This window comes from Schistocerca americana, chromosome 2 (genome assembly GCF_021461395.2).
Source record: "Schistocerca americana isolate TAMUIC-IGC-003095 chromosome 2, iqSchAmer2.1, whole genome shotgun sequence".
NCBI lineage: Eukaryota > Metazoa > Arthropoda > Insecta > Orthoptera > Acrididae > Schistocerca > Schistocerca americana.
In genome coordinates, this window is record NC_060120.1 from 537,983,068 (window position 1) to 538,010,473 (window position 27,406).

At 41.5% G+C, this 27,406-nt stretch overlaps 1 protein-coding gene across 1 annotated transcript in view; it reads left to right on the forward strand.

The window, feature by feature from the left end:
- Positions 1 to 27,406, forward strand: part of LOC124596213 (succinate--CoA ligase [ADP-forming] subunit beta, mitochondrial) — a 91,556-nt gene that overhangs the window by 10,959 nt on the left and 53,191 nt on the right. Inside the window, exon 5 of the mRNA XM_047135268.1 lies at positions 2,937 to 3,098. Coding sequence (XP_046991224.1) covers positions 2,937 to 3,098 — 162 coding nt within the window. The remainder of the gene's footprint in view (positions 1 to 2,936; positions 3,099 to 27,406) is intronic.

Consider the following 27,406-nt stretch of genomic DNA (forward strand, 5'->3'; position numbering starts at 1 on the left):
AATTTTCCTTTATCGTCCTTCTGTTGTGTGTTACTGTAAATTGGTGACACAAATTCTGTAAGTTGTTAGCTAATGTAAAGCTGTATACACACTGCCACTTAAAGATGTTTTTGTTGTGAACATGTTTCCAGTTTTGTTTCTTGTTTAGGTGTTTATGCTTACTGGCAATAAGCTTTCTCATAGTGTATTCACATTGTCTGCCACATTATGTCTAGTGGCAATGACAGTGTGTTCATATGTGATACAAAACTATTAATGCTCAAAGGTTCAAGCAGCTGAAGAGAACAGTGACAGCTTTGGTGGATGGAAACATACTGTAGAAGTAGCAGAATAACCTGTTACAAGAAGTAAATATGAAAGGCGGCATTGATTTTTGTAACTTTGCAAAAAGTCGTCCTTAAATTGTGAAATTCTGACAAAATGGAGCATAATTTGTTTAAAAGAAAATAAACAAATTTTAGGAAAGAAGTTCGTCATTCCGAGACTTGCTGTCTGTCTCCTTTGTTTTGGGCAATGGGAAATTCATTACACAGCCTTAGATATTTTTCGCATTTTGAAGAAAGCAGTGTCTTGTATAGTACCTGAAGTTTATGGATTAGTTATGGGAGTCCTGAAGGATGATGTAACAGTAACTGAATGTCAAAAAATTTATTTAATGTGAGATGTGAATACTGCCGAATCTCAGTGTAATAAGTAATGGTTGCAGAATATTGACAAGGTTTTTTTGTGCTGAAGAATGGAAAAACTGATAGGTGACCTCAGGGGAAATCAGTTTGGGTTCCAGGTGAGTTTAGGAACATTTGAGCCAATACAAACTCTCAGACAACATTAGTTGATGACAGCAAAACATAGCTTTTGTAAATTTACAGAGAGATTTTGATGGTGTTCCCAGGACTTCAGTCTTCAAAATCTTGAAGGTAGCAGGGAGCAAAAGGTTGTTTACAAACTGTGTAGAAACCATACAGCAGTTAAGAGCGAAGGATATCAAAGTGAAAGCTGTAGTTGAGGAGGGAGTGACGTGGGCTTGTAGCGTATCCCGGAAATTACTCAGTCAGTACATTAAGCAAGCTGTGATGGAACCAAGGAGAAATGTTGAAAGGGAACTGAAGTTCAGAAGAAGATATAAAAACTTAAAGGTTTGCCAGTAACATTGTAATTCCGTCAAACAATTTGGAAGAGCGAATGATTGGAATGGATGTTGTCTTGGAAAGAGATAAGAAGAGGAACAGTGACAAAATTAAAACAAGTATAATGGAATATAATAGAATTGTAGCAAGTAATGCTAAGTGAATTAGGATAGGAAATTACATTAGAGGTAGTAGACTAGTTTTGCTATTTGAGCAGCAAAATAATTGTGATGGCTGAATTAGAGAATATGGAATGCAGACTGACAATAACAAGAAAAGTGTTTCTGGAAAAAGAGGAATTTGTTAATATTGTGTATCAGTTTAAGTATTAGGAAGTTTTTTGTGAAGGTGTCAGGAGTGCAGTGTTACACGAAATTGAAATACGAATGGTGAGCAAATCAGACAAGAAAAGAATAAAAGCTTTTGAGAGGGGATGTTGCACAGAGATTTGCTGATTGGTAGATCGAATAAGTAGTGAGGAGCTATTGACACTAATTTGGTATAAGTCATTTTTGGCTCAGCTTGACTAAAAGAAGGAATTGGTTGATAGGGCACATCCTGAAACATGAAGAAATCAATTTGATAATTGAGGAAAGTCTCTGTCTGTGTGTGTGTGTGTGTGTGTGTGTGTGTGTGTGTGGGGGGGGGGGGGGGGGGGAGACAGAAGGCTTGAATACAGTAAGAAGGTTCAGTTCCACTTGATAGATAAGCATGGAGAGCTGCATCAACGTAGTTTTTGGATGAAGACAACAACAAAACCATAATTGTCTAGGGCTCGAATGGGTGCAGGAAATACATTTAGTGTTATGGCTTTGGTTTTCGGTGTCTTCCAAAAAGCCGTTATTTAAACGTGAGTTGGCAAGAACAATTGCCTGTACAATGGTCTCTTCCTAATTTCTTAGAAGTGCAGAAGCAAGCAGCCAATGTACACCAGAAGGAAGCTTTGATTTATATGAGCTGCTTAAATGTGAGATGATCTGAGGCACATGGAGACAAGATGACAAGGCATCTGTTTTTTACTGTGCCCCAGAAGATGCATGAAAGACAAATTCCAGAATAGTTTGCAAATTACTTTTTGAGCTTGCAAGGAAGTGCACTATAGCAAAATAATTGTGGATGAATGTTTCTGTGAAGTATAAAATAAAAATAAATGCAAACAAATATGAGTTTGTGTACTACTTTGACCAGTGTCTTTTGCTTCATTAGGTTACCCAGAAACCAGGAGCACTGAAAACCAAACCTTGTAAGCTTGTATAGCGACCATGCCATTGCCTGTGCTCTTGCTCCTCCGCAACTTCCTCTTCTCCGTTAGCATTGCACTAAGTGACTGAATCTTCTTTATTCTTTTGCTGTTGGTGCTGGACTCGACAACAGTTTTCTACAAAGTGTCATGTTTTTTGTTATTCTTAGTCCTTTCTTCATACTATCCATTGGCAATTCTCTGCTTTATATAACACAGTCAACTTTACAATCTCCCACATTGTCCACTCCATTATCAGACTGTTTATGAAACAAGCATAATATTTGCAGACAGTATCACAATTCGAAGTATAAACATAAAACAGTGCCATGCAGCAGTGATGTGCAGTATCTAGCCAGGAACATTCAATTTTTTCCCTTGATCTGTACTGCCTGTGCCACAGATAGCACAACTGAAATTTTTAGATACATGTTTGCAACATTTTGTGAGACAGTGACAAATAAGTAGGTGCTGAAACTGTATTGGAGGTGCATTGCAAGTTTAGTGTGTACTGGGCTTAAGAATAAATGATTGTGATAAGCATTCTTCATGGTTTCATTCTTTTTCAGGATTATCGAAGGAACAAGCTGAAAGAATAGCAGAGAGTGTTGGTTTGGGGGATAAGAAAGAAGAAACAGCTGAGATTTTGCTGCGCCTCTACAAGCTATTTATAAGCAAAGATGCCGTACTGATTGAAGTAAATCCTTATGCTGAGGATGCCAGTGGTAATTGTAAGTATTTTAGTTATTACACTCAATGGCAAGTGTCTCCAGCCTATTCCACCAACTGAAATCGTTCATTGATCTTGTAAGTTTGGATAGGTGTTCTTCCAGTTCTTACTTTACTATAATCAGATGCTGCAGTTGCTTCAGAGTATTTTATGTTGTTACATTTCTTTCACTATTAATCCTTTAATTGTGAAAGTAGCAAATTTGCATCATACCAATGCTGTGCTGATGAGAAAGTTAACTGTTTGTTAATGCCAGTGCTGATAGATGCTGCTTCTTCATGAAACTGCAAACATTTCAGACAGGTGCTGCATTTTTCTGAGTGTTTAAAGTACCTCTGAAGCACCACAATTTTTTATTTTTATCTTTCATCTAGAAAGTTATTCAGGCATTAAGGAGTTAATGTGGAAATTACAATAAATGGACAGTTGAGAATGAAGTCATTAGACTATTGAATTAACTATTATTAACAACTGATTAAATACCTTCACAGATCTCCATTGTCAGTTTCATCCCACTGGAAAATGAGGCATGTTCAGAGAATCACTAAACATCTTGGTGAAATTACCCAACTGCATTGTTCTGTAGGTTACTTGCTTTTATCACAAGCTTTGTGTGCAAGAAAATCAACTCTGTGAATAATAGTTTTATATCATTTGTATTGTTTTCCAAATATTGAGCAGTTCTGGTATGCCACCTCTATATTATATTTGTGTTGATTAAAATTAGCAATACAAACAAGGCATTGCCATCTTTTCATCAGTAAAAGTGAGGAGTTGAAATTTGAAAATAAAATAAACTGAATTAAATGAAGCAATAAGTACTATTAACCCTAACACACTTAATGAGGAGAATGTTACATGTTACTAAAACCTCATTTTATTCAAAGAAAGTCATAATTTATAGTTTATGCACTCGTTAATCAAAATTAAAAGGTCGACGATGGTATGTCAAATACAAAACAAGTACAAAATGCCACGTTTCACACCATATACTGATAATATGAGATTGGCAGGAACCACGAGTTGTTACCAGCTGCAAATATAAATTTTATGAGGGTTTAGTAACTGAGGATTAAGTAAACCTGTCACCAGAGCAAGAAACTTCGCATCCATAACAGTGAAAAATAATACATATTTGGGTGACTCAAGAAGCATAGACCAACTGGTGTGCTGTAGTGGTAAGTCACTGGACTTGTAAGCTATGGGGTAGCTGTTCAGTTCCTTGTCTGCTATTCAGATTTAGATTTTTTGCATTATTGTGACTGCCTATAGCAGATGCCAGGATGGTTGCATTGAAAAAGCACAGATGATGTCCTTCCCAAACTAGAGCTTGTGTTCAATCTTTAATGATTTCATCATTAATGCAATGTTGAATCCTAATCTTCCTTCCTTCCTTCCACCCTTTCTTTGATCAGTCAAGGAGCATTGTGACCTGCCTGTGACATTCTGTGATTCGAGATGGGTCTTAGAAGCCGCCATCCTGATTTAATACTCCTGTGTGCAATCTTATTTCCGTAGTGTCCTTGATGATAGTCCCAGAATCCTTTGGTGTGATATCTCCATTTTGTCTTGAAAGGCAGATGTATGGCCATTGATACTGTGATCTGCCACCTCAACTTGTCGATATATTGCAAACACACGCTTGCATTGAGTACTCCATGCGTTGTTGTGCAGAGTTCTGTTGGGTCTATGCTATTTTGTTCAAATTCACAATGATGTACGAGAGTGGTGTGAAAAGTTCTCAGAATCACGTCGGGAGGTCAGTGCTAGCACAACGAGTTGTTCATGTGATATTCATTGTACTGGTGCATGTAGACATGTGCCACGCCAGTGCTCTTGGAAGAGAGCTGTGGCAGTGATGTGGCTCTGTTGTTTCCGTGTAGTGATTTGTGAAGATGGAAAAAATAGAGATTTCGTAAAGAAAGGTATGAAAGCAAAGGACATATATGCAGATTTCCAGAATACACTGTGGGACTCTACTGCTTCAGATTCAACTGTTGCCAAGTGGACAAATTAATTTAAATTTGGTCGGAAGAGCTTAATGATCCGCACTGTGGTCGGCCAAGATGTAGCGCTACTCCAGAAATCATTGCAAAAGTGCACAAAATGATCATGGAGGATTGCCGATTGAAAGTGCGTGAAATTGTTCGCACTTGTCAGATGTCATCTGGAAGGGTATACCACATTTTAACTGAAGCATTAGAAATGAAAAAAAATTATCTGCGAGATGAGTGCTGCAACTCGACACTGGATCAAAACTGCACGAGAATGGACATATTGGAACACTGTTTGTGGCCCATTTTAGGAGAAAAGAACAAGATTTTTTTGTGCTGGTTGGTGCCCACAGATCAAACTTCAATGCACTTCTATACCCCAGAGACAAAACAGTCAAAGCAGTGGAAACATGCTGATTCTCTGCCACCAAGGAAAGCAAAGACAATTCCTTTGGTGGGAAATGTCATGGCACCAGTGATTAGCGTTCTGGGATGCAAAGTGGATTCTGTTTGTAGATTATCTCCCCACTGGGCAAGCAATTGCTGGAGAATACTATGCTAACCTCCTGGACAAATTGCAACAAAAGATATGCGGAAAAAGACAAGGTTTAGCAAGGAAGAGTGTCATCTTTCATCAAGACAGTGCACATATGCACACGTGTTGTTGCCATGGCAAAATTACACTAACTAAGGTATGAATTGTTGCCACACCTGCCTTACTCATCTGATATGGCTCCGTCAGACTTCCATCCCTTCAAAACTGAAAATTTTTCTTTGTGGACGAAGAGTCACTTCAAACGAAGAATTTATAGTCGTAGTTTACAACTATTTTGCAGGCCTGGAGGAAACTCATTTTCGAGATGGGATCAAGGCACTGGAACGTCGTTGGACCAAGAGCATTACTCTGCAAGGAGACTACTTTAAAAAATAAAAAGTTTCGCTGTTGTAAGTACTTTTTTGTATTCTGCACTGAGAACTTTTCGAACCTCCATCGTACACTCAATGTGGTTGATATGTCACTACATACCCTCAAACATCTCCATCCCATATCACCTGGAGCACCACCCTCCTAATGCATGCATTGGCCCACCTCATGTGACTACAGTGGCTGCAGGCCCAGTAACTGGACCATCTGAATATCAGTGTTGTTTAGGTCCCTGAAACATCAGTGTAAAGTGTCTATCTTACAAAGCTGATATCCTGCAAAAAAATAATTGGAGGAATTTTGCCAAGAAACCACCATCATTGGTTCTTATGGTTCTTAACAAGTAAATTGTAATGTCAATTTCTTTCTGATTGAACTGTTTTGCAACACTGTTGCTACTACATTTGTTAAGAACAAAAGCATTTTGAAATTTAACATAAAATTAATTGCACATGAATTAATTTGACATGCTTTTGTTTGCACAAGCTTCATTAAGTATTACAAATTCTCAAAAGAAAACAAAATTAAATAAAATTTATGCTGTTTTTTATTGCTCACTTCCTAGTGGACTGTGTGTGTACTTCAGTTATTGACAAATTCACCTGTTCTGTTTTGAGAAGAATTTAAAGATTTAGTAAAGAAAAATGCTAAAATCTTTAAACATTAGCATAGTGCTGATGAGATGAACTTAGGTTTATAACGTTAACCACAAAAATATTAGTGCTGTGACATGACAGTATCACAGCCACTAGAAATATAAATGAGGGATTGACTATAATGACTTGGGCTAGTGGTAAGGAACCCATTCCTTGCTCCTTAGTCAATTTACAGGTTCCTTTTAGCACACATCTAGTACATGGAATTACGCATAGTGTCTAAACACATTAACCCCCCCACCCTGCTACTTTGTTGCATGGAACTAAAGGTAAGTCTGTATCCATGCATGAAAAGTACATCTGATGTTACATCAATGCTGCCAATAAAACGCGAAGCGTTCATTCACACACATGCCTTCTGGTCTTCAAAACATGTACAGCTTGTCCCTTCACAGCTCATGCAGTGCACAGGCAAAGTGATTTCACTGAGAAAGAACGTAAAATGTAGCAGTTTTATGCAGAGAACATACATTTTAATTGGCAATATGAACTGAAGCTGTGTGTGTTTTTACACCAGAAATAAGGATGACCACAACAGAATAAATGTGATAAGTGGGAAGCTAAATATGCTGTGTGGTGAGAGTTTAGGCTGCATACAATAGTGGAGGAAATCTAAACAGTGTTTGCTGTACTGTTGAGTAACATATGTCACTGAGACCTTGAAAAGAACTGATGCTGGCAATGACTGTCTCTCTCTCTCTCTCTCTGTGTGTGTGTGTGTGTGTGTGTGTGTGTGTGTGTGTGTAATCTTAAGAGTAGTTGGTAACTTTTTGAAAAAAGTAACTGCTTTTCTCTTTTTGGTGTTTTGCTTAATTAATTTCTACTGCACATGGCCTCACACACATTAATAATCAACGATTATGATTGTTCACCCTAACTTAATTTGGAAACTAGTATTCAACTCTGAGGCATTATATTCAAAGGAATATCAAGCTAATTCTCTCCTCACATCAGCTCATTCGTTTTTTTTTCCCCCCACCCACAATGATAATCTTGTTCTGCGCGCGCGTGCGCATTCATACACACAAAGGCGCGCGCGCGCACACCCCTGCGCGCAGTGGACATTACTTATTTCTTTTTAGCATTTCACATCATCATAGTTTGCTGCCTATGTGTGCAGTATGATGTGTGCTTTCTGATACCTAGCCACACCTGATCTCTCAGATGATATATAAAACATTATACAGCTTAATTTTGAGACTTCTGTTGCAGTGTACAGTTTCCTAACAAATAAAGACTAAAGTAATGCTAACCTGTCCCAAAAATAAAATATAGTGAGCTATTGTCACTACTTGCATGTTGAAAATTATGATTACTGTGACGCAGTGACATACATATAATTTCTCACCCCAAAACATAGTATGGAATACAAACAAGCTAATATCTGGTCTGGTTGTGCTCCTGACTCACCATTACATAATCACACAAAACCTAAAAATCGTATAAAATTATCCTTTTCGAAATATTGTACCTAAAGACATCGAACAGCAAAGTGAACAAATCTTGTAAAACACTTTAAATGAGTAAGAGTTCTTTTGGAGGTCTGATCCATAATGCCGATTTACTCGCAATGCAGCACTATCACAGCAATGAAAGGTAGCTGTAAGACAAAATGAACAGAATCTTATTGACTTTTACATTCAAGGTGACTCAATCACATTGCAGTCATATGCTGTCATACTTCATTGGTCATAAATAATTGGAACAAGGCCATCTACGTAACTGTAACGAAAAAAAAGATAATTCTGCTGTAAAAGTTCCCACATGCAATACAATGTGTAATTGTTCTTTATGAAATTTTGAGCCAATAATTATGTAAATGAATTTTTCAAATTGTTGATCGCCAAACCGATGGCTCAGGACTCTAGCTTGTAATTCAAGACAGAGAAAGACTTAAGTTTGGGATAAAATATTTCGCATGGATGTAAACACCTCTAAAATTCATTTGAAACACTATGTTCTCAATTATAATCTGTATGAAGTTACTGAGTGGTCAGTCTACAAAAACTGAGCAGTGCTTAATGGAAGTGTAGCATTTTTCCAGCATGTTACCATAGCTGTTGACTCGCAGAAAGTCCTCCAACTTTGTCATTGAGCAATTTCATACTTCCTTAATCGTGATGCATTCCCGTAAGTAATGGTATGGGGCTATTCTCCACAAGTGTAATCTTCTTGATTTTGTCCATTTACAAATGTTCAGCACTCCGTCTGTCCGCTTGCCTTCCTTGCTAACCACATTCCTACTGCCTTGTGACCATAATGCAACAAAGTTATTTCCAAGTGCTGTAATGCCCTATTGGCCATTCACAAAATAAATATTTACAAAAATTTCCGATATAAAAGCTTTCATTGTTATACACTGAAGAACAAAGAAACTGATACACCTGTCTAATACTGTGTAGGGCCCCCGTGAGTATGTAGAAGTGTTGCAACACGAAGTGGTATGGACTCGACTAATGTTTGAAGTAGGGCTGGAGGGAACTGACACCATGAATCCTGCAGTGCTGTCCATAAATCTCTAAGAATATGAAGGAGTGGAGATCTCTTCTGAACAGCACATTGCAGATATGCTCAATCATGTTCATATCTAGGGAGTTTGGTGGCCAGTAGAAGTGTTCAAACTCAGAATAATATTCCTGGAGCCACTCTGTAGCAGTTCTGGATGTGGTGGGTGTCACATTGTCCTGCTGGAATTGCCCAGGTCTGTCGGAATGTGCAATGGACTTGAATGGATGCAGGTGATCAGACAGGATACTTACGTACGTGTCACCTGGCAGTCATAGCTAGACTTATCTGGAGTCCCATATCACTCCAACTGCACATTCCCCCACACCATTACAGAGCCTCCAACAGTTTGAACAGTCCCTTGCTGACATGGGTCCATGGATTCATGAAGTTGGCTCCATACCTGTGCATGTCCATCCATTTGATACAATTTGAAGTGAGATTTGTCCAACCAGGCAACATGTTTCCAATCATCAACAGTCCAATGTCTGTGTTGACAAGGTTAGGCAAGACATACAGTTTTGTGTCATGTAGTCATCAAGGGTACACGAGTGGGCCTTCGGCTCTGAAAGGCAATACTGGTGATAGTTCATTGAATGGTTCACATGCTGTCACTTGTTGATGGCCCAGCTTTCAAATCTGCAGCAATTTGCAGAAGGGTTGGACTTTTGTCATCTTGAATGAATTTCTTCAGTCATTGTCAGTCCTTTTCTTGCAGGATTTTTTCTAGCCACAGCGATGTCTGAGATTCGATGTTTTACTGTGTTTCTGACATTCACAGTACGCTCATGAAATGGTCGTACGAGAAAATCCCCACTTCATCCTTGCCTCAGAGATGCTGTGTACCATTTCTTGTGCATTGACTTTAACTCCACATTCATACTCCCATCAATCTTGATAACCTGCCATTACAGCAGCAGTAACCAATCTAACAACCAGACACTTGTTGTCTTATATAGACGTTGCTGACCACAGCGCTGTATTCTGACTGTTTACATATCTTTGTATTTGAATACACATGCCTATTCCAGTTTCTTTGGTGCTTCAGTGTATTTCTGACACAAATGACTCTGCGAGTATAAACATTAAACGAAATCTGAATTTGTTACTTAAACTTATGTATTTCAAATGTTTATGTATATGGCCAACAGTTGACACCACAGAGTTCTCAACTTGTATATATGCACTGCCAATAAAGCAACTATAGTTTATAAAAAATAAAATATCTATGTGTATAGTCTTAGTATTACAGACTTTACCCTTTTGTTTTAGTTAGACTATGTTGAGTGCTTTAAAGAACTTGTAAATGGGCACTTATTGTCATTGGTAAATATTCCCAACAAATGCCATGGAAAAAATTGCCCTGGGAATCCTAACTGGCTTTTACAAAAATCATTGAAAATATCTCTTGATTGGTTTCATGATTAATTTGTACTAAAAGTCAAAGAAAATACCTCACATATATACTGATTCAGTTAAGCTCTGTTGTTGGACAACACTGCATCTCACCCCATGGAAGTTTGGTTAAAAAGGAAGAAAAGTTGAGATAATTCTCCCACCTATCATTAGCTTAATTAAGTCCATTAACAAAAGATGTTTTGAACACTTGATATGAAGCTGTCTGCATCTATTTCTTCAGTAAATGTTCCTAAAAAGCAGTGACACCTGACCTTTGCAAGAACATATAAATGCTGAAAGCATCAAGCTTGTTATATATTGAGCAACTGAGTTTTCAAAAACAGTTAAAGCAACCACCCTAAAATCTTTGTGGGATTTTGATGACCTCTGGAGAAATGGAACTCTAAACTTGACAGTGACCAATAACTCTTTCGAATTTAGCAAACAGTGTGTCTGAACTTAGATGATTTGTAATGTTTGTTTGCATTAAATCGTAACACTGTAATGTGTTGAGATTTATCAAAAACATTCTGTTAGTGAAGAGTTGGGTGTGTGAATTTCAATGTCATGGAGAAGGCTCAGTGCTTTGAGAACATAAAAAGACAGCAGGGTGAGAGAGACAGACCACCATACATTTAGAGACCATGTCCAATAATTATGTAACTTTTGTTTCAGAATTTGCTACTTGACTCCCTTAGGTAAAGACATGCTCAAAACGAAAGGTTGTTTTTAACAGCTCAACACTTTATTGAGCTTGGTTCCATTGGAGGTGGTATGTTCTTGCCAATCCACAGGTCTTAGATGAATTATTCCATCCAGTCATTTACAAAGGGATCTACAGTTTTATGTGTATTTGGAACCATGTTGCAACTAGACATGTACCACACATAGAAATCATTATGGGAGGAAAAATAAATGATAGCACAGTAAATATCTCCTAGGACTAAAGGGAGGTTGAAATCTCAACCCTTGCATTTTTTGTGTGCCTCTTTACATCCGAATAATTCTGAGACATGAGAGACCTATAAACGGTAGCTCTCTGTGATTTTTATATTTTGTATCCTTGACCTTTGTTAAAGTCTTGGTAAAAGGTGTAAAACTTTGCTTCTGCCGTTTACCGATAGGTGGCAACAACGGTAAGTAGCGGTCGAAAGAAACAGATTACAGACGTCAGGCAGTTAGCTTGGACCTCGGTCAATATAACCTCATTCAAGCGTTAGTCGATTTTTGTCTGCATCATAAAGTTGTTCTTGATTGAAAATGTCAGTTTACGAGCCTAATTCTTGTCATTTGTGGGAGGTGTTATTGTTTTGTTTCAGCATGAAGAAACCAGTGGCTGAGTCTCATCGAATGCTTTCAAGTAGGCATGTTAAGGGCACTAATAGTGAAAGAACGTGTTGCGAGTGGTTTAAACACTTCAAGAACGGTGATTTTAATATCGTAGACCAGCATTGTGGTGGAATAGAGAATGTTTCTCATTGCAGAATTGGAGACATTGCTGAGTAAAGACTCGCATCGAACTCAAGAGGAATTGGCACGATTAGTGGGTGTGTGACAGCAAGCCATTTCAAAATGTCTTAAGGCTATGGGCATGATTCAGAAAGAAGGAACTTGGGGTCCCATGTGAGCTGAAACCGAGAGTCATTGAACGGTGTTTGTGTGTGTATATGAACAGTTGCTTCAGAGGCAAAAATTGAAGGGATTTCTGCATCGCATTGTGACTGGGAACGAAAAATGGGTTCATTATAATCCTAAACGCAAAAGATCATGGGGATATCCTGGCCATGCTTCCACGTCGACAGCCAAACCCAATATTCACGGCTCCAAGATCATACTCTGCAGTTGGTGGGACCACCTTGGCGTCATGTAGTATGAGGTGTTAAAACCAAGTGAAACAATCACATCACAGGTGCTCATTATCGAACGCAATTAATGCATTTCAGCAGAGCATTAAAAGACAAGTGGCCGCAATACAGTGAGAGGCACGATAAAGTGATTTTGCAGCACAACGCTTGGCCCCATGTTGCAAAAGAGCTAAAAATGTATTTGGAAACATTAAAATGGGAAATCCTACCCCACCCACCGTATTCTCCAGACATTGCTCCCTCTATCACCTGTTTAGAGCACTGGCGCATGGCCTGGCTGATCTTCAGTTCAGATCTCATGAAGAAGTCACAAATTTGATCGATTTGTGGATCGCTTCAAAAGATGAACAATTTTTTTGGCGTGGGATTCGTACACTGCCCGAAAGAGGGAGAAAGTAGTGGCCAGCAATGGAAAATACTTTGAATGCTACGTGTGTAACAATTTTGTTTCATTAAATCCTCAAATGTTGGGGGAAAACGGTGGAAGCAAAGTTGTACTCCTTGTACTTAGGTACACTTTATCATCCATTCTTTGTTCCTTAATATTTCTTTAATCCCTTCTCCTTTACAGTACCTGCCTTCAAAACACACACCAGCCACACGCAGTTTGAGCACCTACTGTTGTAATGGCCCTCCACATTAAATCGAGCTGTGCCACAACTCCCTGCTCATGAGGGAACACCTCATTTTCAAACATTGAATTTCAGTGTGGTTTTCAATGCATTCTCCTTAAACAACAAATGTTGCCCAACTTGTTTGGTAGAACATTGTGTGAATTTAGCTTTTATTTATAATCTCATTGTACAATCTGGCATTTTTTACAGTCATGTTTATCAATTTGCAGTCAAATTTATTTATTTAGCAGTTTTCACAACTGCTTCCTGCACTTTTTACAAACTTTATGAACTTCCTCCATAGCTCTGTAAATAATACCTACCGCTTATTTCTGTTAAAACACTGACTGAATTTTCACAATCTTATTTTCCACCTTTTTTTAAAGATGTTTTTTGCCCTTGCAAAATTCCAGTCACACATTCTCTTTCTAACAGCTTGCCTGGCACATGGTACCCACATAATGGCCTTGCCATTAAAGTTGGCATCTCTGTCACCTATGTTATGGAAGAACCTTCATCTTTTCCAGTTCCATCAGTCCCTCGCACTAACCCTCGCCAATCTCATCCTTCATAATCATACTACCATACTTGACAGCCTCTACTCCTTTCACAAAACCATTTTGTGACACCAGTTTCCTGATTGCCATCACTGTAACAGAAACCCTTGCCCTTCAGCATTTGGAACACCATTCCCAGCTACTCCTGTCTTGTGCCCACATTAGGCTAACTTCAGCCAAGAAAAAGGCTACCACTCTGATCCAGTCTCCTCCCTCCCCCGCAACCCTCATAGATCCCTGACCATGCCTTGCTGACTACTCTGCCTTCCACATGCCCAAAAACTTCCTCCACCATCCTTGAAACACACTTCTCCTGAAGACCCATCCTATAACACTGTTATCAATCTTTCTGCCTAAGTACGACTCCTGCAGAAGTCTCAGTACTTTCTGAAGGCCTCACCTTTAACCTCAAACATAATTTCAATCTTTTTGGACTTTTAAAGGAACTTCTTTCCTTTACTCATTCGTGGCTATGGAAACTTTTCTTTGCCACTCACTCCACGGGCAACAGCCAGCCTAAACCCCATATAGAACCTCGTTCACAGCAGTTCCAGCTTCCCTCTAACCGTGATCCTCCTCCCCTTCCACAGGGTCATGCCCTGGTAATCTTCTAGGAATTTCTCACTTCTAACATGCCTTCACCTCCCGTTTATATGTCCGTCTCTGGTGAGTACATCATCACTTCTATGGAACTTACTGCTATCAATAACCTGAAAAACAATCCAGATTTTATCATTCTTCCTGCAGGCAAGGGCTCTGCCACAGTGGTTATGAATTGTAGTGAATCTGTGGCTGAGGGTCTCCATCAACCCTGCAACACCGGAATGTGCAAACCTTACGACCATGAGCCCATCCCGGCAGTCCAGCATGACCTCTGGCAGCTTTTCAAGGCTTTAGGTCCATCCAAAAACCTGATCTTTGACTCGATCTCACTCCTCATACCAGCAATCCCCCCACACACACTTTTACTTCTTCCCCAACCTCCACAAACCCAACCCCACAGATCTCCCTACTAGTTGTCCTACTGTGGCTGGGTACAATGCTCCCACAGGACAAATATCTGCTTTATTGACCAACACATCCAGACTATTGTCGGTAACCTTCTATCCTAATTTCAAGATGCTGCTCAACGATTTCAGCACCTCTCCACAGTTTCTATCCTGTTACCACCAGACTTCGTATAGGCCATTGTGGATGTGACATCCTTCTGCAGCAGTGTTCCCCATGCCCATACCCTTTTAGCTGAGGACCAGTACCTATCCCAACATCATCCTGATACCAAACCTGTTTCCTAATCCCCTTAGCCAGCCACATTCTGATCCACAATTATTTCACTTTTGAAGGGCAAATCTACAGACAGATCTGTGGTACTGCCGAGAATACTCACATGGCACCATTCTATGTCAACTTATTTATGGGCAATTTGGAGAAATCCTTCCTATTTGGTCCACAGCAAAAAATCTGTAGTCACATTCAGATTAATTGATGACATGTTTATGATCTGGACTCACAGCAAGGACAACCTTTGCTCTTCCCTCCATAACCTAAACAACTGTTCCCAAGTCAGCTTCACCTTGTCCTCCTCAACTCATCAAGCTACATTCCTGGATGTGATTGTCCACCTCCATAGATAGCTCCATAAATATGTCTATCCTTGTCAAGTGCACCCACCACCAACAGTACTTTGCTATGTTGACAGCTGTCACCCACCCCATGTCACCAAAACAGACTGGGCGCTCTTCTCTTCCAGGGCGACCTTCCAGGATCAAACCTTCGCAAGCTGCGATAGTCAGGTCGCACATCTCACGGAAGTCATTCTCACTGCTGCTGAATGTTCCATCCCTCACACTACTTCTCCACGTCGCGTACCGGTCCTCTGGTGGACCGCAGCATGTAGAGACGCTTTACATGCTCGTCAATGTGCTTTACGCACCTTTAAACGCCACCCTACGGTGGCGAATTGTATCAATTATAAACGATTACGTGCGCAGTGTCGTCGTGTTATTAACGAAAGCAAGAAAGCCAGCTGGGCTGCTTTCACAAGCACCTTAAACAGTTTTACTCCTTCTTCTGTTGTCTGGGGTAGCCTGCGCCAGCTATCTGGCACTAAGGTCCACTCACCAGTTTCTGGCTTGACGGTCGCGAATGACATCCTTGTGGCCCCTGAGGATGTCTCCAATGCCTTCGGCCGCTTTTTCGCAGAGGTTTCGAGCTCCGCTCATTATCACCCTGCCTTCCTCCCCCGGAAACAGGCAGAGGAGGCTAGGCCACCTAACTTCCACTCCTCGAATCGTGAAAGTTATAATGCCCCATTCACCATGCGGGAACTCGAAAAGGCACTTGCCCGGTCACGGTCCTCCGCTCCAGGGCCTGATTCTATTCATATGCTGAAGAACCTTTCTCCTGCAGGTAAAGGTTTTCTTCTTCGTACTTATAATTGCGTCTGGATTGAGGGTCATGTTCCCACATGCTGGCGCGAGTCTATTGTTGTCCCGATTCCTAAGCCGGAGAGGGACAAGCACTTGCCTTCCAGTTATCGACCCATCTCGCTTACCAGCTGTGTCTGTAAGGTGATGGAGCAAATGGTTAACTCTCGTTTGGTTTGGCTGCTCGAATCTCGACGCCTACTTACCAATGTACAATGTGGATTTCGTAGGCGCCCCTTGTCGACATTCATTGTGAATAACTTCTTGCGAAAGCGCCCGACTGCGGCTGTGTTCTTTGATTTGGAGAAGGCTTACTACACCTGTTGGAGGGCAGGCATTCTCCGCACTATACATACATGGGGCCTTCGCGGTCGCCTCCCTCTTTTTATTCATGCCTTTTTAATGGATCGACAGTTCAGGGTACGTGTGGGTTCTGTCCTGTCCGATGCCTTTCGCCAGGAGAATGGGGTGCCACAGGGCTCAGTTTTGAGCGTTGCTCTCTTCGCCATAGCGAACAAACCCAGAATGGATTGCCTCCCAGCTGATGTATCAGGCTCCCTTTTCGTGGACGATTTTACCATCTATTGCAGCGCGCAGTGTACATGTTTCCTGGAGCCCTGTCTTCAGCGTTGTCTTGACCGTCTTTACTCCTGGAGTGTCGCCAGTGGCTTCCGTTTTTCTGCCGAGAAGACGGTCTGTATTAACTTCTGGCGCTACAAAGAGTTTTTTCACCGCCCTTACGACTCAGTCCCGTTGCTCTCCCATTCGTCGAGACAACAAAATTTTTAGGTCTTACATTTGACAGGAAACTTAGCTGCTCTCCACATGTCATATTTGGCTGCCCGTTGTACCTGTTCTCTAAATGTCCTCCGTGTTCTCAGTGGTATGTCGTGGGGAGCGGATCGAACCATCCTACTTCGCCTATATCGGTCGATTGTCCGCTCCAAGCTGGATTATGGGAGCTTCGTATACTCCTCTGTACGGCCGTCCATCTTACGCCGCCTCAACTCCATAAAACATTGGGGTTTACGTCTTGCGATCGGAGCGTTCTATACTAGTCCCGTCGAGAGTCTTCATGCTGAAGCCGGTGAATTGCCACTAACCTACCGGCACGATATACTGCTTTGTCGGTATGCCTGTCAGCTATTGTCAATGCCCGACCACCCGTCTTATGGTTCCTTTTTTGATGACTCTCTCGACCGTCAATACGGGTTGTATGTCTCTGCCCTGCTACCCCCTGGAGTTCGCTTTCGTCGCCTCCTTCAGCACCTTGATTTTTCACTCCCTGCAACCTTTCGAGTGGGTGAGAGCCAAACGCCACCTTGGCTCCAGGCTCAGGTTCGCGTTCACCTTGACCTCAGCTCGCTCCCAATGGAGGTTACCCCTGGTTCGGTTACGGTTCCCGTTTTGTCGAACTTCGTTCGAAGTTCATTAATATGATCTTCATTTATACAGATGGCTCTAAGACCAATGACGGTGTTGGGTGTTCTTTTATTGTCGGGGCACACAGTTTCAAATACCGGCTCTATGGCCATTGTTCGGTCTTCACAGCTGAGCTATTTGCCCTCTATCAGGCTGTTCTTTACATCTGCTGCCACCGACATTCTGCTTATGTCATCTGCTCCAATTCCCTGAGCGCCATCCAGAGCCTCAGTGATCTGTATCCGGTTCACCCTTTCGTGCACCGGATCCAACACTCTCTTCAGCATCTGGTGGACGACGGTTCTCCGATTACCTTTATGTGGGTTCCTGGCCATGTCGGTATCCCTGGGAACGAAGCTGCAGATGCTGCGGCCAAGGCTGCGGTCCTCCAGCCTCGGACAGCTTCTTGTTGTGTCCCTTCATCAGATTGTAGCAGTCATTTGTCAGCGCATTTTATCGCTGTGGCATGCCGATTGGGCTGCACTTACGGACAACAAGCTTTGAGCCTTGAAACCTCTTCCCGCGGCTTGGACGTCCTCCTCACGCCCTTCTCGGCGGGAGGAGGTCGTTTTGGCCCGGTTACGAATTGGACACTGCCGGTGCAGCCATCGCCATCTGCTGACGGCTGCGCTGGCGCCGTTCTGCCCATGTGGGCAATTGCTGACGGTATGCCACATTTTAATGTCCTGTCCGAATTTTAATACACTGTGCACTGATCTTGGCCTGCCATATACTCTGGATGCCATTTTAGCGGATGACCCAGGAGCAGCTGCTCGCGTTCTTCGTTTTATCAACTTGACAAACCTGTCTAAGGACATTTGATTATGCTGTTTTTTAATCCTATGCCTGTCTATGTCTTTTATAGTATTGTCCCTTTTAGTTGCTGTTTAACCTTGTGCCTCGTGGTGCATTCCTAATTTAGTCTGGGCGCTAATGACCATTGTAGTTGTGCGCCCTAAAACCACAAAAGAAAAAAACCACCCCATGTCAGAAAGTCTCTTCCCTACAGCCTCACCATTCGTGGATGCAGTATCTGTTGTGGAAAGTGGGAGTTGTCGAAAAATAATGATAATTTTACCAGTGAATTTACTGATAGATATGTCCTATCCAACTCCCACATAGACAAGTCTCTTGTGCCATCTGCTCCTCTGACACTAGTAAAGCTGTTAAACAGTCACCAACCAGCACTCCTCTGATCACCCAGGATCACCGTGCTCTTGAAAAGCTCAACCATATCCACCAACAGGGCTTCAATTACCTCTTGTCATGTCCTGAGATCAGTGACAACCTACTGACTTCCCACATAGTAGTGTTCTGCTGCCCACTCAACCTACAGAAGATCCTACTCCATCCTTATTTCAATCCTACACCCAATCCTCCATTCCATGGGTCGTTCCTTGTGGTTGGCCCAGTTGTAAAACTGTCCCACCCACCTACCCGCCCACCCATCCACCACCTCCTACTGCGTGTCCTACCGTATAAAAGGCAGGGCCATGTGTGAAAGCAGCCATGTTATGTCAGCTATGCTGCAATTACTTTGCAGCATTCTGTGTGGACGTGACAAGTAAGCTAACTGTCCACTTGTCAAATGGCCACCACCAAACTGTGGCTGACCGCAAACTTGACCATCAAGTTGCTAAACCACCACACCACACCACACCACACCACACCACGCCACGCCACGCCACGCCACAACACAATCGACTGAAATAGCTGCTACACTATGCAAGCCATAACCTCCAGTCACCTGTTCCCACTGCCTCGCCTTGTCTTTTCCCTTCTCTCTTCTGTCCATACCATTCCTTCTCAGTTTAGATCGTACTGTCTTCTCCCAACACTCTTCCTCCCCCACCCCTCCCCATGCAGACATTCTCCTATCGCTCATCCTCTTCCACCTTCTCAGCCCCTTGCCCTTCTCTCCCCCTTCCCTTTCTCGCTCTTCATCTTCACCTTTCTTTCCTTTTGCCCCCCTCCCATGTTTCGTCCCTCAGTTCCCCCCTCCCCTTTTCCCATCATTCTTCTGAGCGGGTTGATACAGTCTGCCATGACTTCCTCTCCTGTGCCAACATCTTCATTTGAGTCTCGGAGTAGCACATGCACCTAGTTTCCTTGATTCTTTGTTGAGTATATACCTGTCTTTCCCTGCAGTTTCTGCACTCGGTGGCTCCTAGTACACATTATCCCAGCTCGAGTGCCGGGTGGCATGCAGCTGTGCCCACAGGCACAAATGGACAAAGGTGTTCTAACAGCTAAGTTTTGGGAATTCAAATGTCAGGGCTAAAGTCTTATGATCGCACCACCCAGGCCAAGTGTCTCTGGGCAGGGGTAGCCAAGTGGTTTACACACGTGTAGAATGCGTGCAGTAAGTCAGACTGGTGCATTGTCTATACTAGTTGCATCTGCACCAAGCAACCTGAGGGGTGCCCTTCCCTGATGGTGCAGTAGTGGAACAGCATGTCCTAGTAAAAATCAGTCATTATATTATTGCGCGTGGCTGTTATTAAAAAAAAAGCAATGACATCAACAGTAAACAAGTCTGACTAAGGAAAACACATCACACTGTCAGTGCTTTCACATCGGTTATGCATATACTGTTGTTGTTGTGGTCTTCAGTCCTGAGACTGGCTTGATGCAGCTCTCCATGCTACTCTATCCTGTGCAAGCTTCATCATCTCTCAGTACTTACTGCAACCTAAATCCTTCTGAATCTGCTTAGTGTATTCATCTCTTGGTCTCCCTCTACGATTTTTACCCTCCATGCTGCCCTCCAATGCTAAATTTGTGATCCCTTGATGCCTCAGAACATGTCCTACTAACCGGTCCCTTCTTTTTGTCAAGTTGTGCCACAAACTCCTCTTCTCCCCAATTCTATTCAGTACTTCATCATTAGTTATGTGACATAACCAATCTAATCTTCAGCATTCTTCTGTAGCACCACATTTCGAAAGCTTCTATTCTCTTCTTGTCCAAACTAGTTACCGTCCATGTTTCACTTCCATACATGGCTACACTCCATACAAATACTTTCAAAAACGACTTCCTGACACTTCAATCTATACTCGATGTTAACAAATTTCTCTTCTTCAGAAACGCTTTCCTTGCCATTGCCAGTCTACATTTTATATCTTCTCTACTTCGACCTTCATCAATTATTTTGCTCCCCAAATAGCAAAACTCCTTTACTACTTTAAGTGTCTCATTTCCTAATCTAATTCCTCAGCATCACCTGACTTCGACTACATTCCATTATCCTCGTTTTGCTTTTGTTGATGTTCATCTTATATCCTCCTTTCAAGACACTGTCCATTCCGTTCAACTGCTCTTCCAAGTCCTTTGCTGTCTCTGACAGAATTACAATGTCATCGGCAAACCTCAAAGTTTTTATTTCTTCTCCATGGATTTTAATACCTACTCCAAATTTTTCTTTTGTTTCCTTTACTGCTTGCTCAATATACAGATTGAATAACATTGGGGAGAGGCTACAACCCTGTGTCACTCCCTTCCCAACCACTGCTTCCCTTTCATGCCCCTTGACTCTTATAACTGCCATCTGGTTTCTGTACAAATTGTAAATAGCTTTTCGCTCCCTGTATTTTACCCCTGCCACCTTCAGAATTTGAAAGAGAGTATTCCAGTCAACATTGTCAAAAGCTTTCTCCAAGTCCACAAATGCTAGAAGCGTAGGTTTGCCTTTCCTTAATCTTTCTTCTAAGATAAGTAGTAGGGTCAGTATTGCCTCATGTGTTCCAACATTTCTATGGAATCCAAACTGATCTTCCCCGAGGTCGGCTTCTACCAGTTTTTCCATTCGTCTCTAAAGAATTCGCGTTAGTAGTTTGCAGCTGTGACTTATTAAACTGATAGTTCGGTAATTTTCACATCTGCCAAACACCTGCTTTCTTTGGTATTGGAATTATTATATTCTTCTTGACATCTGAGGGTATTTCGCCTGTCTCATACATCTTGCTCACCAGATAGTAGAGTTTTGTCAGGACTGGCTCTCCCAAGGCCATCAGTAGTTCCAATGGAATGTTGTCTACTCCCGGGGCCTTGTTTCGACTCAGGTCCTTCAGTGCTCTGTCAAATTCTTCACGCAGTATGGTATCTCCCATTTCATCTTCATCTACATCCTCTTCCATTTCCATAATATTGTCCTCAAGTACATCGCCCTTGTATAGAACCTCTATATACTCCCTCCACCTTTCTGCTTTCCCTTCTTTGCTTAGAACTGGGTTTCCATCAAAGCTCGTGATATTCATGCAAGTGGTTTTCCTGTAGGCAGTACCTATCTTACCCCTAGTGAGATAAGCCTCTACATCCTTACATTTGTCCTCTAGCCATTCCTGCTTAGCCATTTTGCACTTCCTGTCAATCTCATTTTTTAGTCGTTTGTATTCGTTTTTGCCTGCTTCATTTACTACATTTTTATATTTCCTCCTTTCATCAATTAAATTCAATATTTCTTCTGTTACCAAAGGATTTCTACCAGCCCTTGTCTTTTTACCTATTTGATCCTCTGCTGCCTTCACTGCTTCAACCCTCAGAGCTACCCATTCTTCTTCTACTGCATTTCTTTCCCCCATTCCTGTCAATTGTTCCCTTAGGCTCTCCCTGAAACTCTGTACAACCTCTGATTTAGTCCGTTTATCCAGGTTCCATCTCCTTAAATTCCCACCTTTTTGCAATTTCTTCAGTTTTAATCTACAGTTCATAACCAATAGATTGTGGTCAGAGTCCACATCTGCCCCTGGAAATGTCTTACAATTTAAAACCTGGTTCCTAAATCTCTGTCTCACCATTATATAATCTATCTGATACCTTCTAATATCTCCAGGATTCTTCCATGTATGCAACCTTCTTTCATGATTCTTGAACCAAGTGTTAGCTATGATTAAGTTATGTTCTGTGAAAAATTCTACCAGGCAGCTTCTTCTTTCATTTCTTACCCCAAATCCATATTCACCTACTATGTTTCCTTCCCTCCCTTTTCCTACTCTCGAATTCCAGTCACTTATGACTATTAAATTTTTATCTCCCTTCACTACCTGAATAATTTCTTTTATCTCAGCATACATTTCATCAATTTCTTCATCATCTGCAGAGCTAGTTGGCATATAAACTTGTACTACTGTAGTAGGCGTGGGCTTCGTATCTATCTTGGCCACAATAATGCGTTCACTATGCTGTTTGTAGTAGCTTACCCGCACTCCTATTTTTTTATTCATTATTAAACCTACTCCTTCATTACCCCTATTTGATTTTGTATTTATAACCCTGTATTCTCCTGGCCAAAAGTCTTGTTCCTCCTGCCACCGAACTTCACTAATTCCCACTATATCTAACTTTAACCTATCCATTTCTCTTTTTAAATTTTCTAACCTACCTGCCCGATTAAAGGATCTGACATTCCACACTCCAATCCATAGAATGCCAGTTTTCTTTCTCCTGCATATACTATCAACTTCAATTATGCGCTGACTCACATTATTCTAACCACAAGTGCCCTCACTCCTAGGTGGAATGATATTGTGGTCAACTTATACCTTGCAGATTACTTCCTGTCATCTTATTCTTCCTTCTAGTTGGGGTTTTCCATTTATTCCTTTCCTCACAGATTCCGTGTGGGACTACCTCATTTCTTATTGGTACACTTAATTTTCATCCTTCCTTCAGTAACACCACATCTCAGTAATTTGATTCTCTTCTTTTCTGGTTTCCCCATACTTCATTATTTATTTTCAAACAATACTGTGCTCCAAATGTATGTTCTTAGAGAAAATTTTTCCCCTAATCAAGGCCTTTGTTCCATAGTAGTAGATTTCTTTCAATGACGAATGCTCTCTTTGCCTTGCAGGTGTGCTCTTTATGTACTCTTTGCTCCATCTGTCATGTATTGTTTTGTTTCCAAGGTATCAAAATTCCTTTGCATCACCTGCTTCATGGTCCCCAGTTATGATGGTGACTTTATCACTACCCTCATTTGTAATAGTCTTCATTACTTTTTCTTGGCTTGCTCTTGATCCATATTCTTTGCTCATTAAGCTGTCCACTCCATGCAACAGGTCATGTAATTATTTCTCACTTTAACTGAGGATAGCAATGTCAGCAGCAATTTGTGTTGTAGATTCATATCACTTCACTTTGAATTTTAATTCCAATCTTGAACCTTCCTTTTGTTTCCGTCATTGTTTCTTTGATGTACAGATTGAACAGTAGGGCAAAAAGACTGCATCTCTGCCTTATGCACTTTCTAAACTATTTTCACATATCCACTCTCTCCTGTGCATTTAACAATGGAACTCCTTTTTCATTTCTAATGTTGGTGCCCATGTTTGTAATGTAATTGAAGTTGTTTGGACTTTCTTCTGTATTCTGAATCTGTCCTTTAGACAGCCATTTCCTTTTCAATTTCTCGACATTTTTTGTGCACCCATTTTGCTTTAGCTTCTTTGCACTTCTTATTGATTTCATTCCCAAGTGACTTCTTTTGTTATATTCCTTTATTTTTCTTAACGTTTTTGTATTTCTTTCACTGTCAGTTAAATGAAGTATTGTTCCATAAAATTTCGGACGAACTCCTGGATGCCTGCAACTTGCTGCCACAGTATTTCAGCACAGTGTTGTGGCCATCTACATGTGAATACTGACAAAAATGCACTAAGCTAACATACTTTAAAACCCATGACCACATGCTTCTGCTGCAAGCCTGAGTGCTGTGCCCTGTGCCTTCCATAGTGAAAGCTCACCTCATAGATACCAAAGTGATTGTCGTCATATGGCAAAATTGCAGGATGACACTGGCTTCACAAAGTACGAAATTTTTCTAAGACAGGATTCCATGCGGAATTTAATTGGACACTGTCTTCTCAGTAACGGGAGTTTGACAGTCTGATTTGCCATAATTTTTGTTTGTTGTATTTCATTAACTGGTCACTGGAAGTCCAGTATTTGGCAATAGTGGACTTACGAGCTTGGACAAAACAATTATGCTGCTGCTGTTCTGTAGTGTTCATCATATGCCTTATACAAGATTTGCCACAGTTGTATGGAATCCTGGTAACACTTGCCCTGTGCAACTTTGTCGTCATTAACTGATTCCAGTTCTGAGATTTTTAAAGGACAATGAAAGCTTACTTTAACTTTATGGCTTTGTAATATTCCCCCTATTTTTGCTGAAAATTTTGGATATAAGATAGATAGTCAGTTGTTTTGTGGGCCTCATCCTCTTCCTTATTCCGTCATTTGTCTGTCTAGTGCTCTCTGGTACTTGCTGAGACAAATATCCGTTGTTAGGAACACAGGTTGTAGGTGTTCCATTTCCATTTGCAGGTTATCGGCATCTGAGATGAAATGGGCTCACTGCATTAAGTTCTTTAGAATGTGCACAATTTGTGCCAGATGGTGGCAGCCAGTAGATTATAAATGATGGTCTATATGATTGGACTGTTGAAACACAATGCTCAAGTGTTCATCACTTGTATGTTGTACAAATGTTTGTAAAAATAGCAAGCAATCACCTTTCTCCATGTCCATAGTAGTTCCAACCCTCATGATTATTAGATTTTCATCTGCCTTCATGTACTGAGTTACCTACTCAGTGCCCCCTCATAGTTTCTCTGGCTCTTGTACTTTCTATGTCATTGGCATGTGGACCTGAACTATTGTCGTTGGCTACTGTTGTTTTGCTGTTGATTCTAATGAGAATAACTCTAAAACTGAACTGTTCATAGTAGCTCATTCTGTGCCCTTCCTTCATATTCATAATGAATCCTTCACCTGTCATACCATTTTATGCTTTTGATACTATCCTATATTTGTCTCATCAGAAATCCTTTTCTTTCCTTTTCACTTCACTGACTCCTGTTATATGTGTATCAGTATCAACTATGTTAAGAAAAGGATAGATTGCTTCTCACTATAAAGATGACATGTTGAAATGCAGACAGGCACAACAATAACTGTTACACATTTAGCTTTTGACCAGAGCTTCGTGAAAAAAAGAAAATGTACACACATTCACACAAAAAAGAACACCTCACACACACATGACCCCAATCTCCTCCAGCATCTTGGACCGGGGTACTGCTGTCGCATTGAATGAAAGCAGCCCATCTGCAGGAGGGTGGGGAAGGGGCAAGAGAGAGCAGTGTGTGTGTGTGTGTGGGGGGGGGGGGGGGGGGGGAAGAGTGCTGTGTGGTGGAGTGTGCAGGGTTAAATGGAGACACGATGAGACTGCTAGGTGCAACATTGGGAGACGTGTCTGTATGTATTTTTACATGCGTTTTCTGTTATCCAGCTCCTCTCACAGCCACCTAACACCTCCATTTGCCCATTTCCATGCATTTCTGTTTCCCCAACACCATCCCTGACACAATGTATCCATGTTACATCTTTCTGCACCAACTCAGAAAAGTATTCCTGCCCCTGCCTAAAACCCAGTCTCACATCTTGTTTCTTAAATGCTGCTTTAAACCATGTAATCCCCCCGCACAACAGTCTATCCATAAAAATTCTTTTCCCTGTATCCCACCCCTCCTTTCATAATGACCTTCAATTTTTCATATTCTACCAGTCCCTGGCCCTCACAAACCTAGTACTGCAGAAACACAACTTCATGGCACAGGCATCCCAGAACCACGTTTGCTCCCTCAGCAAGCTATTGCTACTGTGCAATCCCTATTACATGCAGCACATCGCTGAGATTGAATCCTTGCTCTTCAGTACCTAAAGGAGCATTCCAGGCACCACCTCCGTAAGTTATCCAATCCACTCATGTCGTACTGCCCTCTTGGGGTACCACTATCCAACCCATATTCTACCAACAGGATTCCTGCTTGTCAACCCCTCATAGCACCTGAACCCTACCTAGTTAACCTTTTCAACTTCCCACATCCCCCAAAACTCCCAAACAACACTCAGCAAAATCCCAAACTGAGGCATACACAAAACACTGTTGTTAACCTTTCCACCAATACCCCCAGCCCTAGGTAAATTTCAGTCCTACCTAATGGTCTCATTTTTAGTTCTACACCCACATTTAACGATGCCAGACATGTCAAAGACCTATATTATTGTTCTTCTTCTTCTGATCCTTTCAACGGAAACACTTCTTTGCTACCAATCCCTCCAGCCAAAGTCAACCTAATCTGAATTCCCTGCCTGTTCCAGTTTGTACCACAATCCCACTATGATCCTCCCTCCTCCCCCCCCCTTCCCCCCCCCCCTCTCCCCCCATGCCACCTAACCACCCGCTGATTACCTTCCAGGAATTATTCAGCTCCAACTTAGCTTCAGCATCCTTCCTCAGAACACCAACCTTTCAGTAGAAGAAAGAATAATCATATACAACCTTGAAACAAATCCTGACTTAATCATCCTAACTGCAGACAAGGGCTCCACCACTGTTGTTATGCATTGCTGTGACTACCTGGCGGAAGGTGTCTGCAAATTATCTGACTCCTCCATGTGTTAACTCTGCTAGAGTGATACTAGCCCAGAAGTGCCATATATACCACCAGTCCCTGCTTAAAGCCTTAGGCCCTCCCCAAAACCTATCCCCTAAATCCATTTCCCTCCTCACCTCTGACACCCCGCACATCGACCTTCTACATACTCCCCAAAATCCACAAACCCAACACTCCTGAATGCCTCATTGTAGATTATTATTGTGCTCCCACAAAGAATTATGGCCCTCATTGACCAATCCCTCAAACCAATTGCCCAAAATCTGTTTCTCCTGCATCAAAGATACCAACCACTTCCTTCACTGACTCTCCACCATCCCCAACCGTTTACCTCCTGGATCACTATTTGTCACTTTTGATGACACTTCACTCTGCACCAACATGTCTCGTGCCTATGGTCTTGCCACTGTTGAACACCGTTTCTCAACATCCTTCAGACTCCAAACCCACTATCTGATTCCTCATATGCCATACTAACTTTAT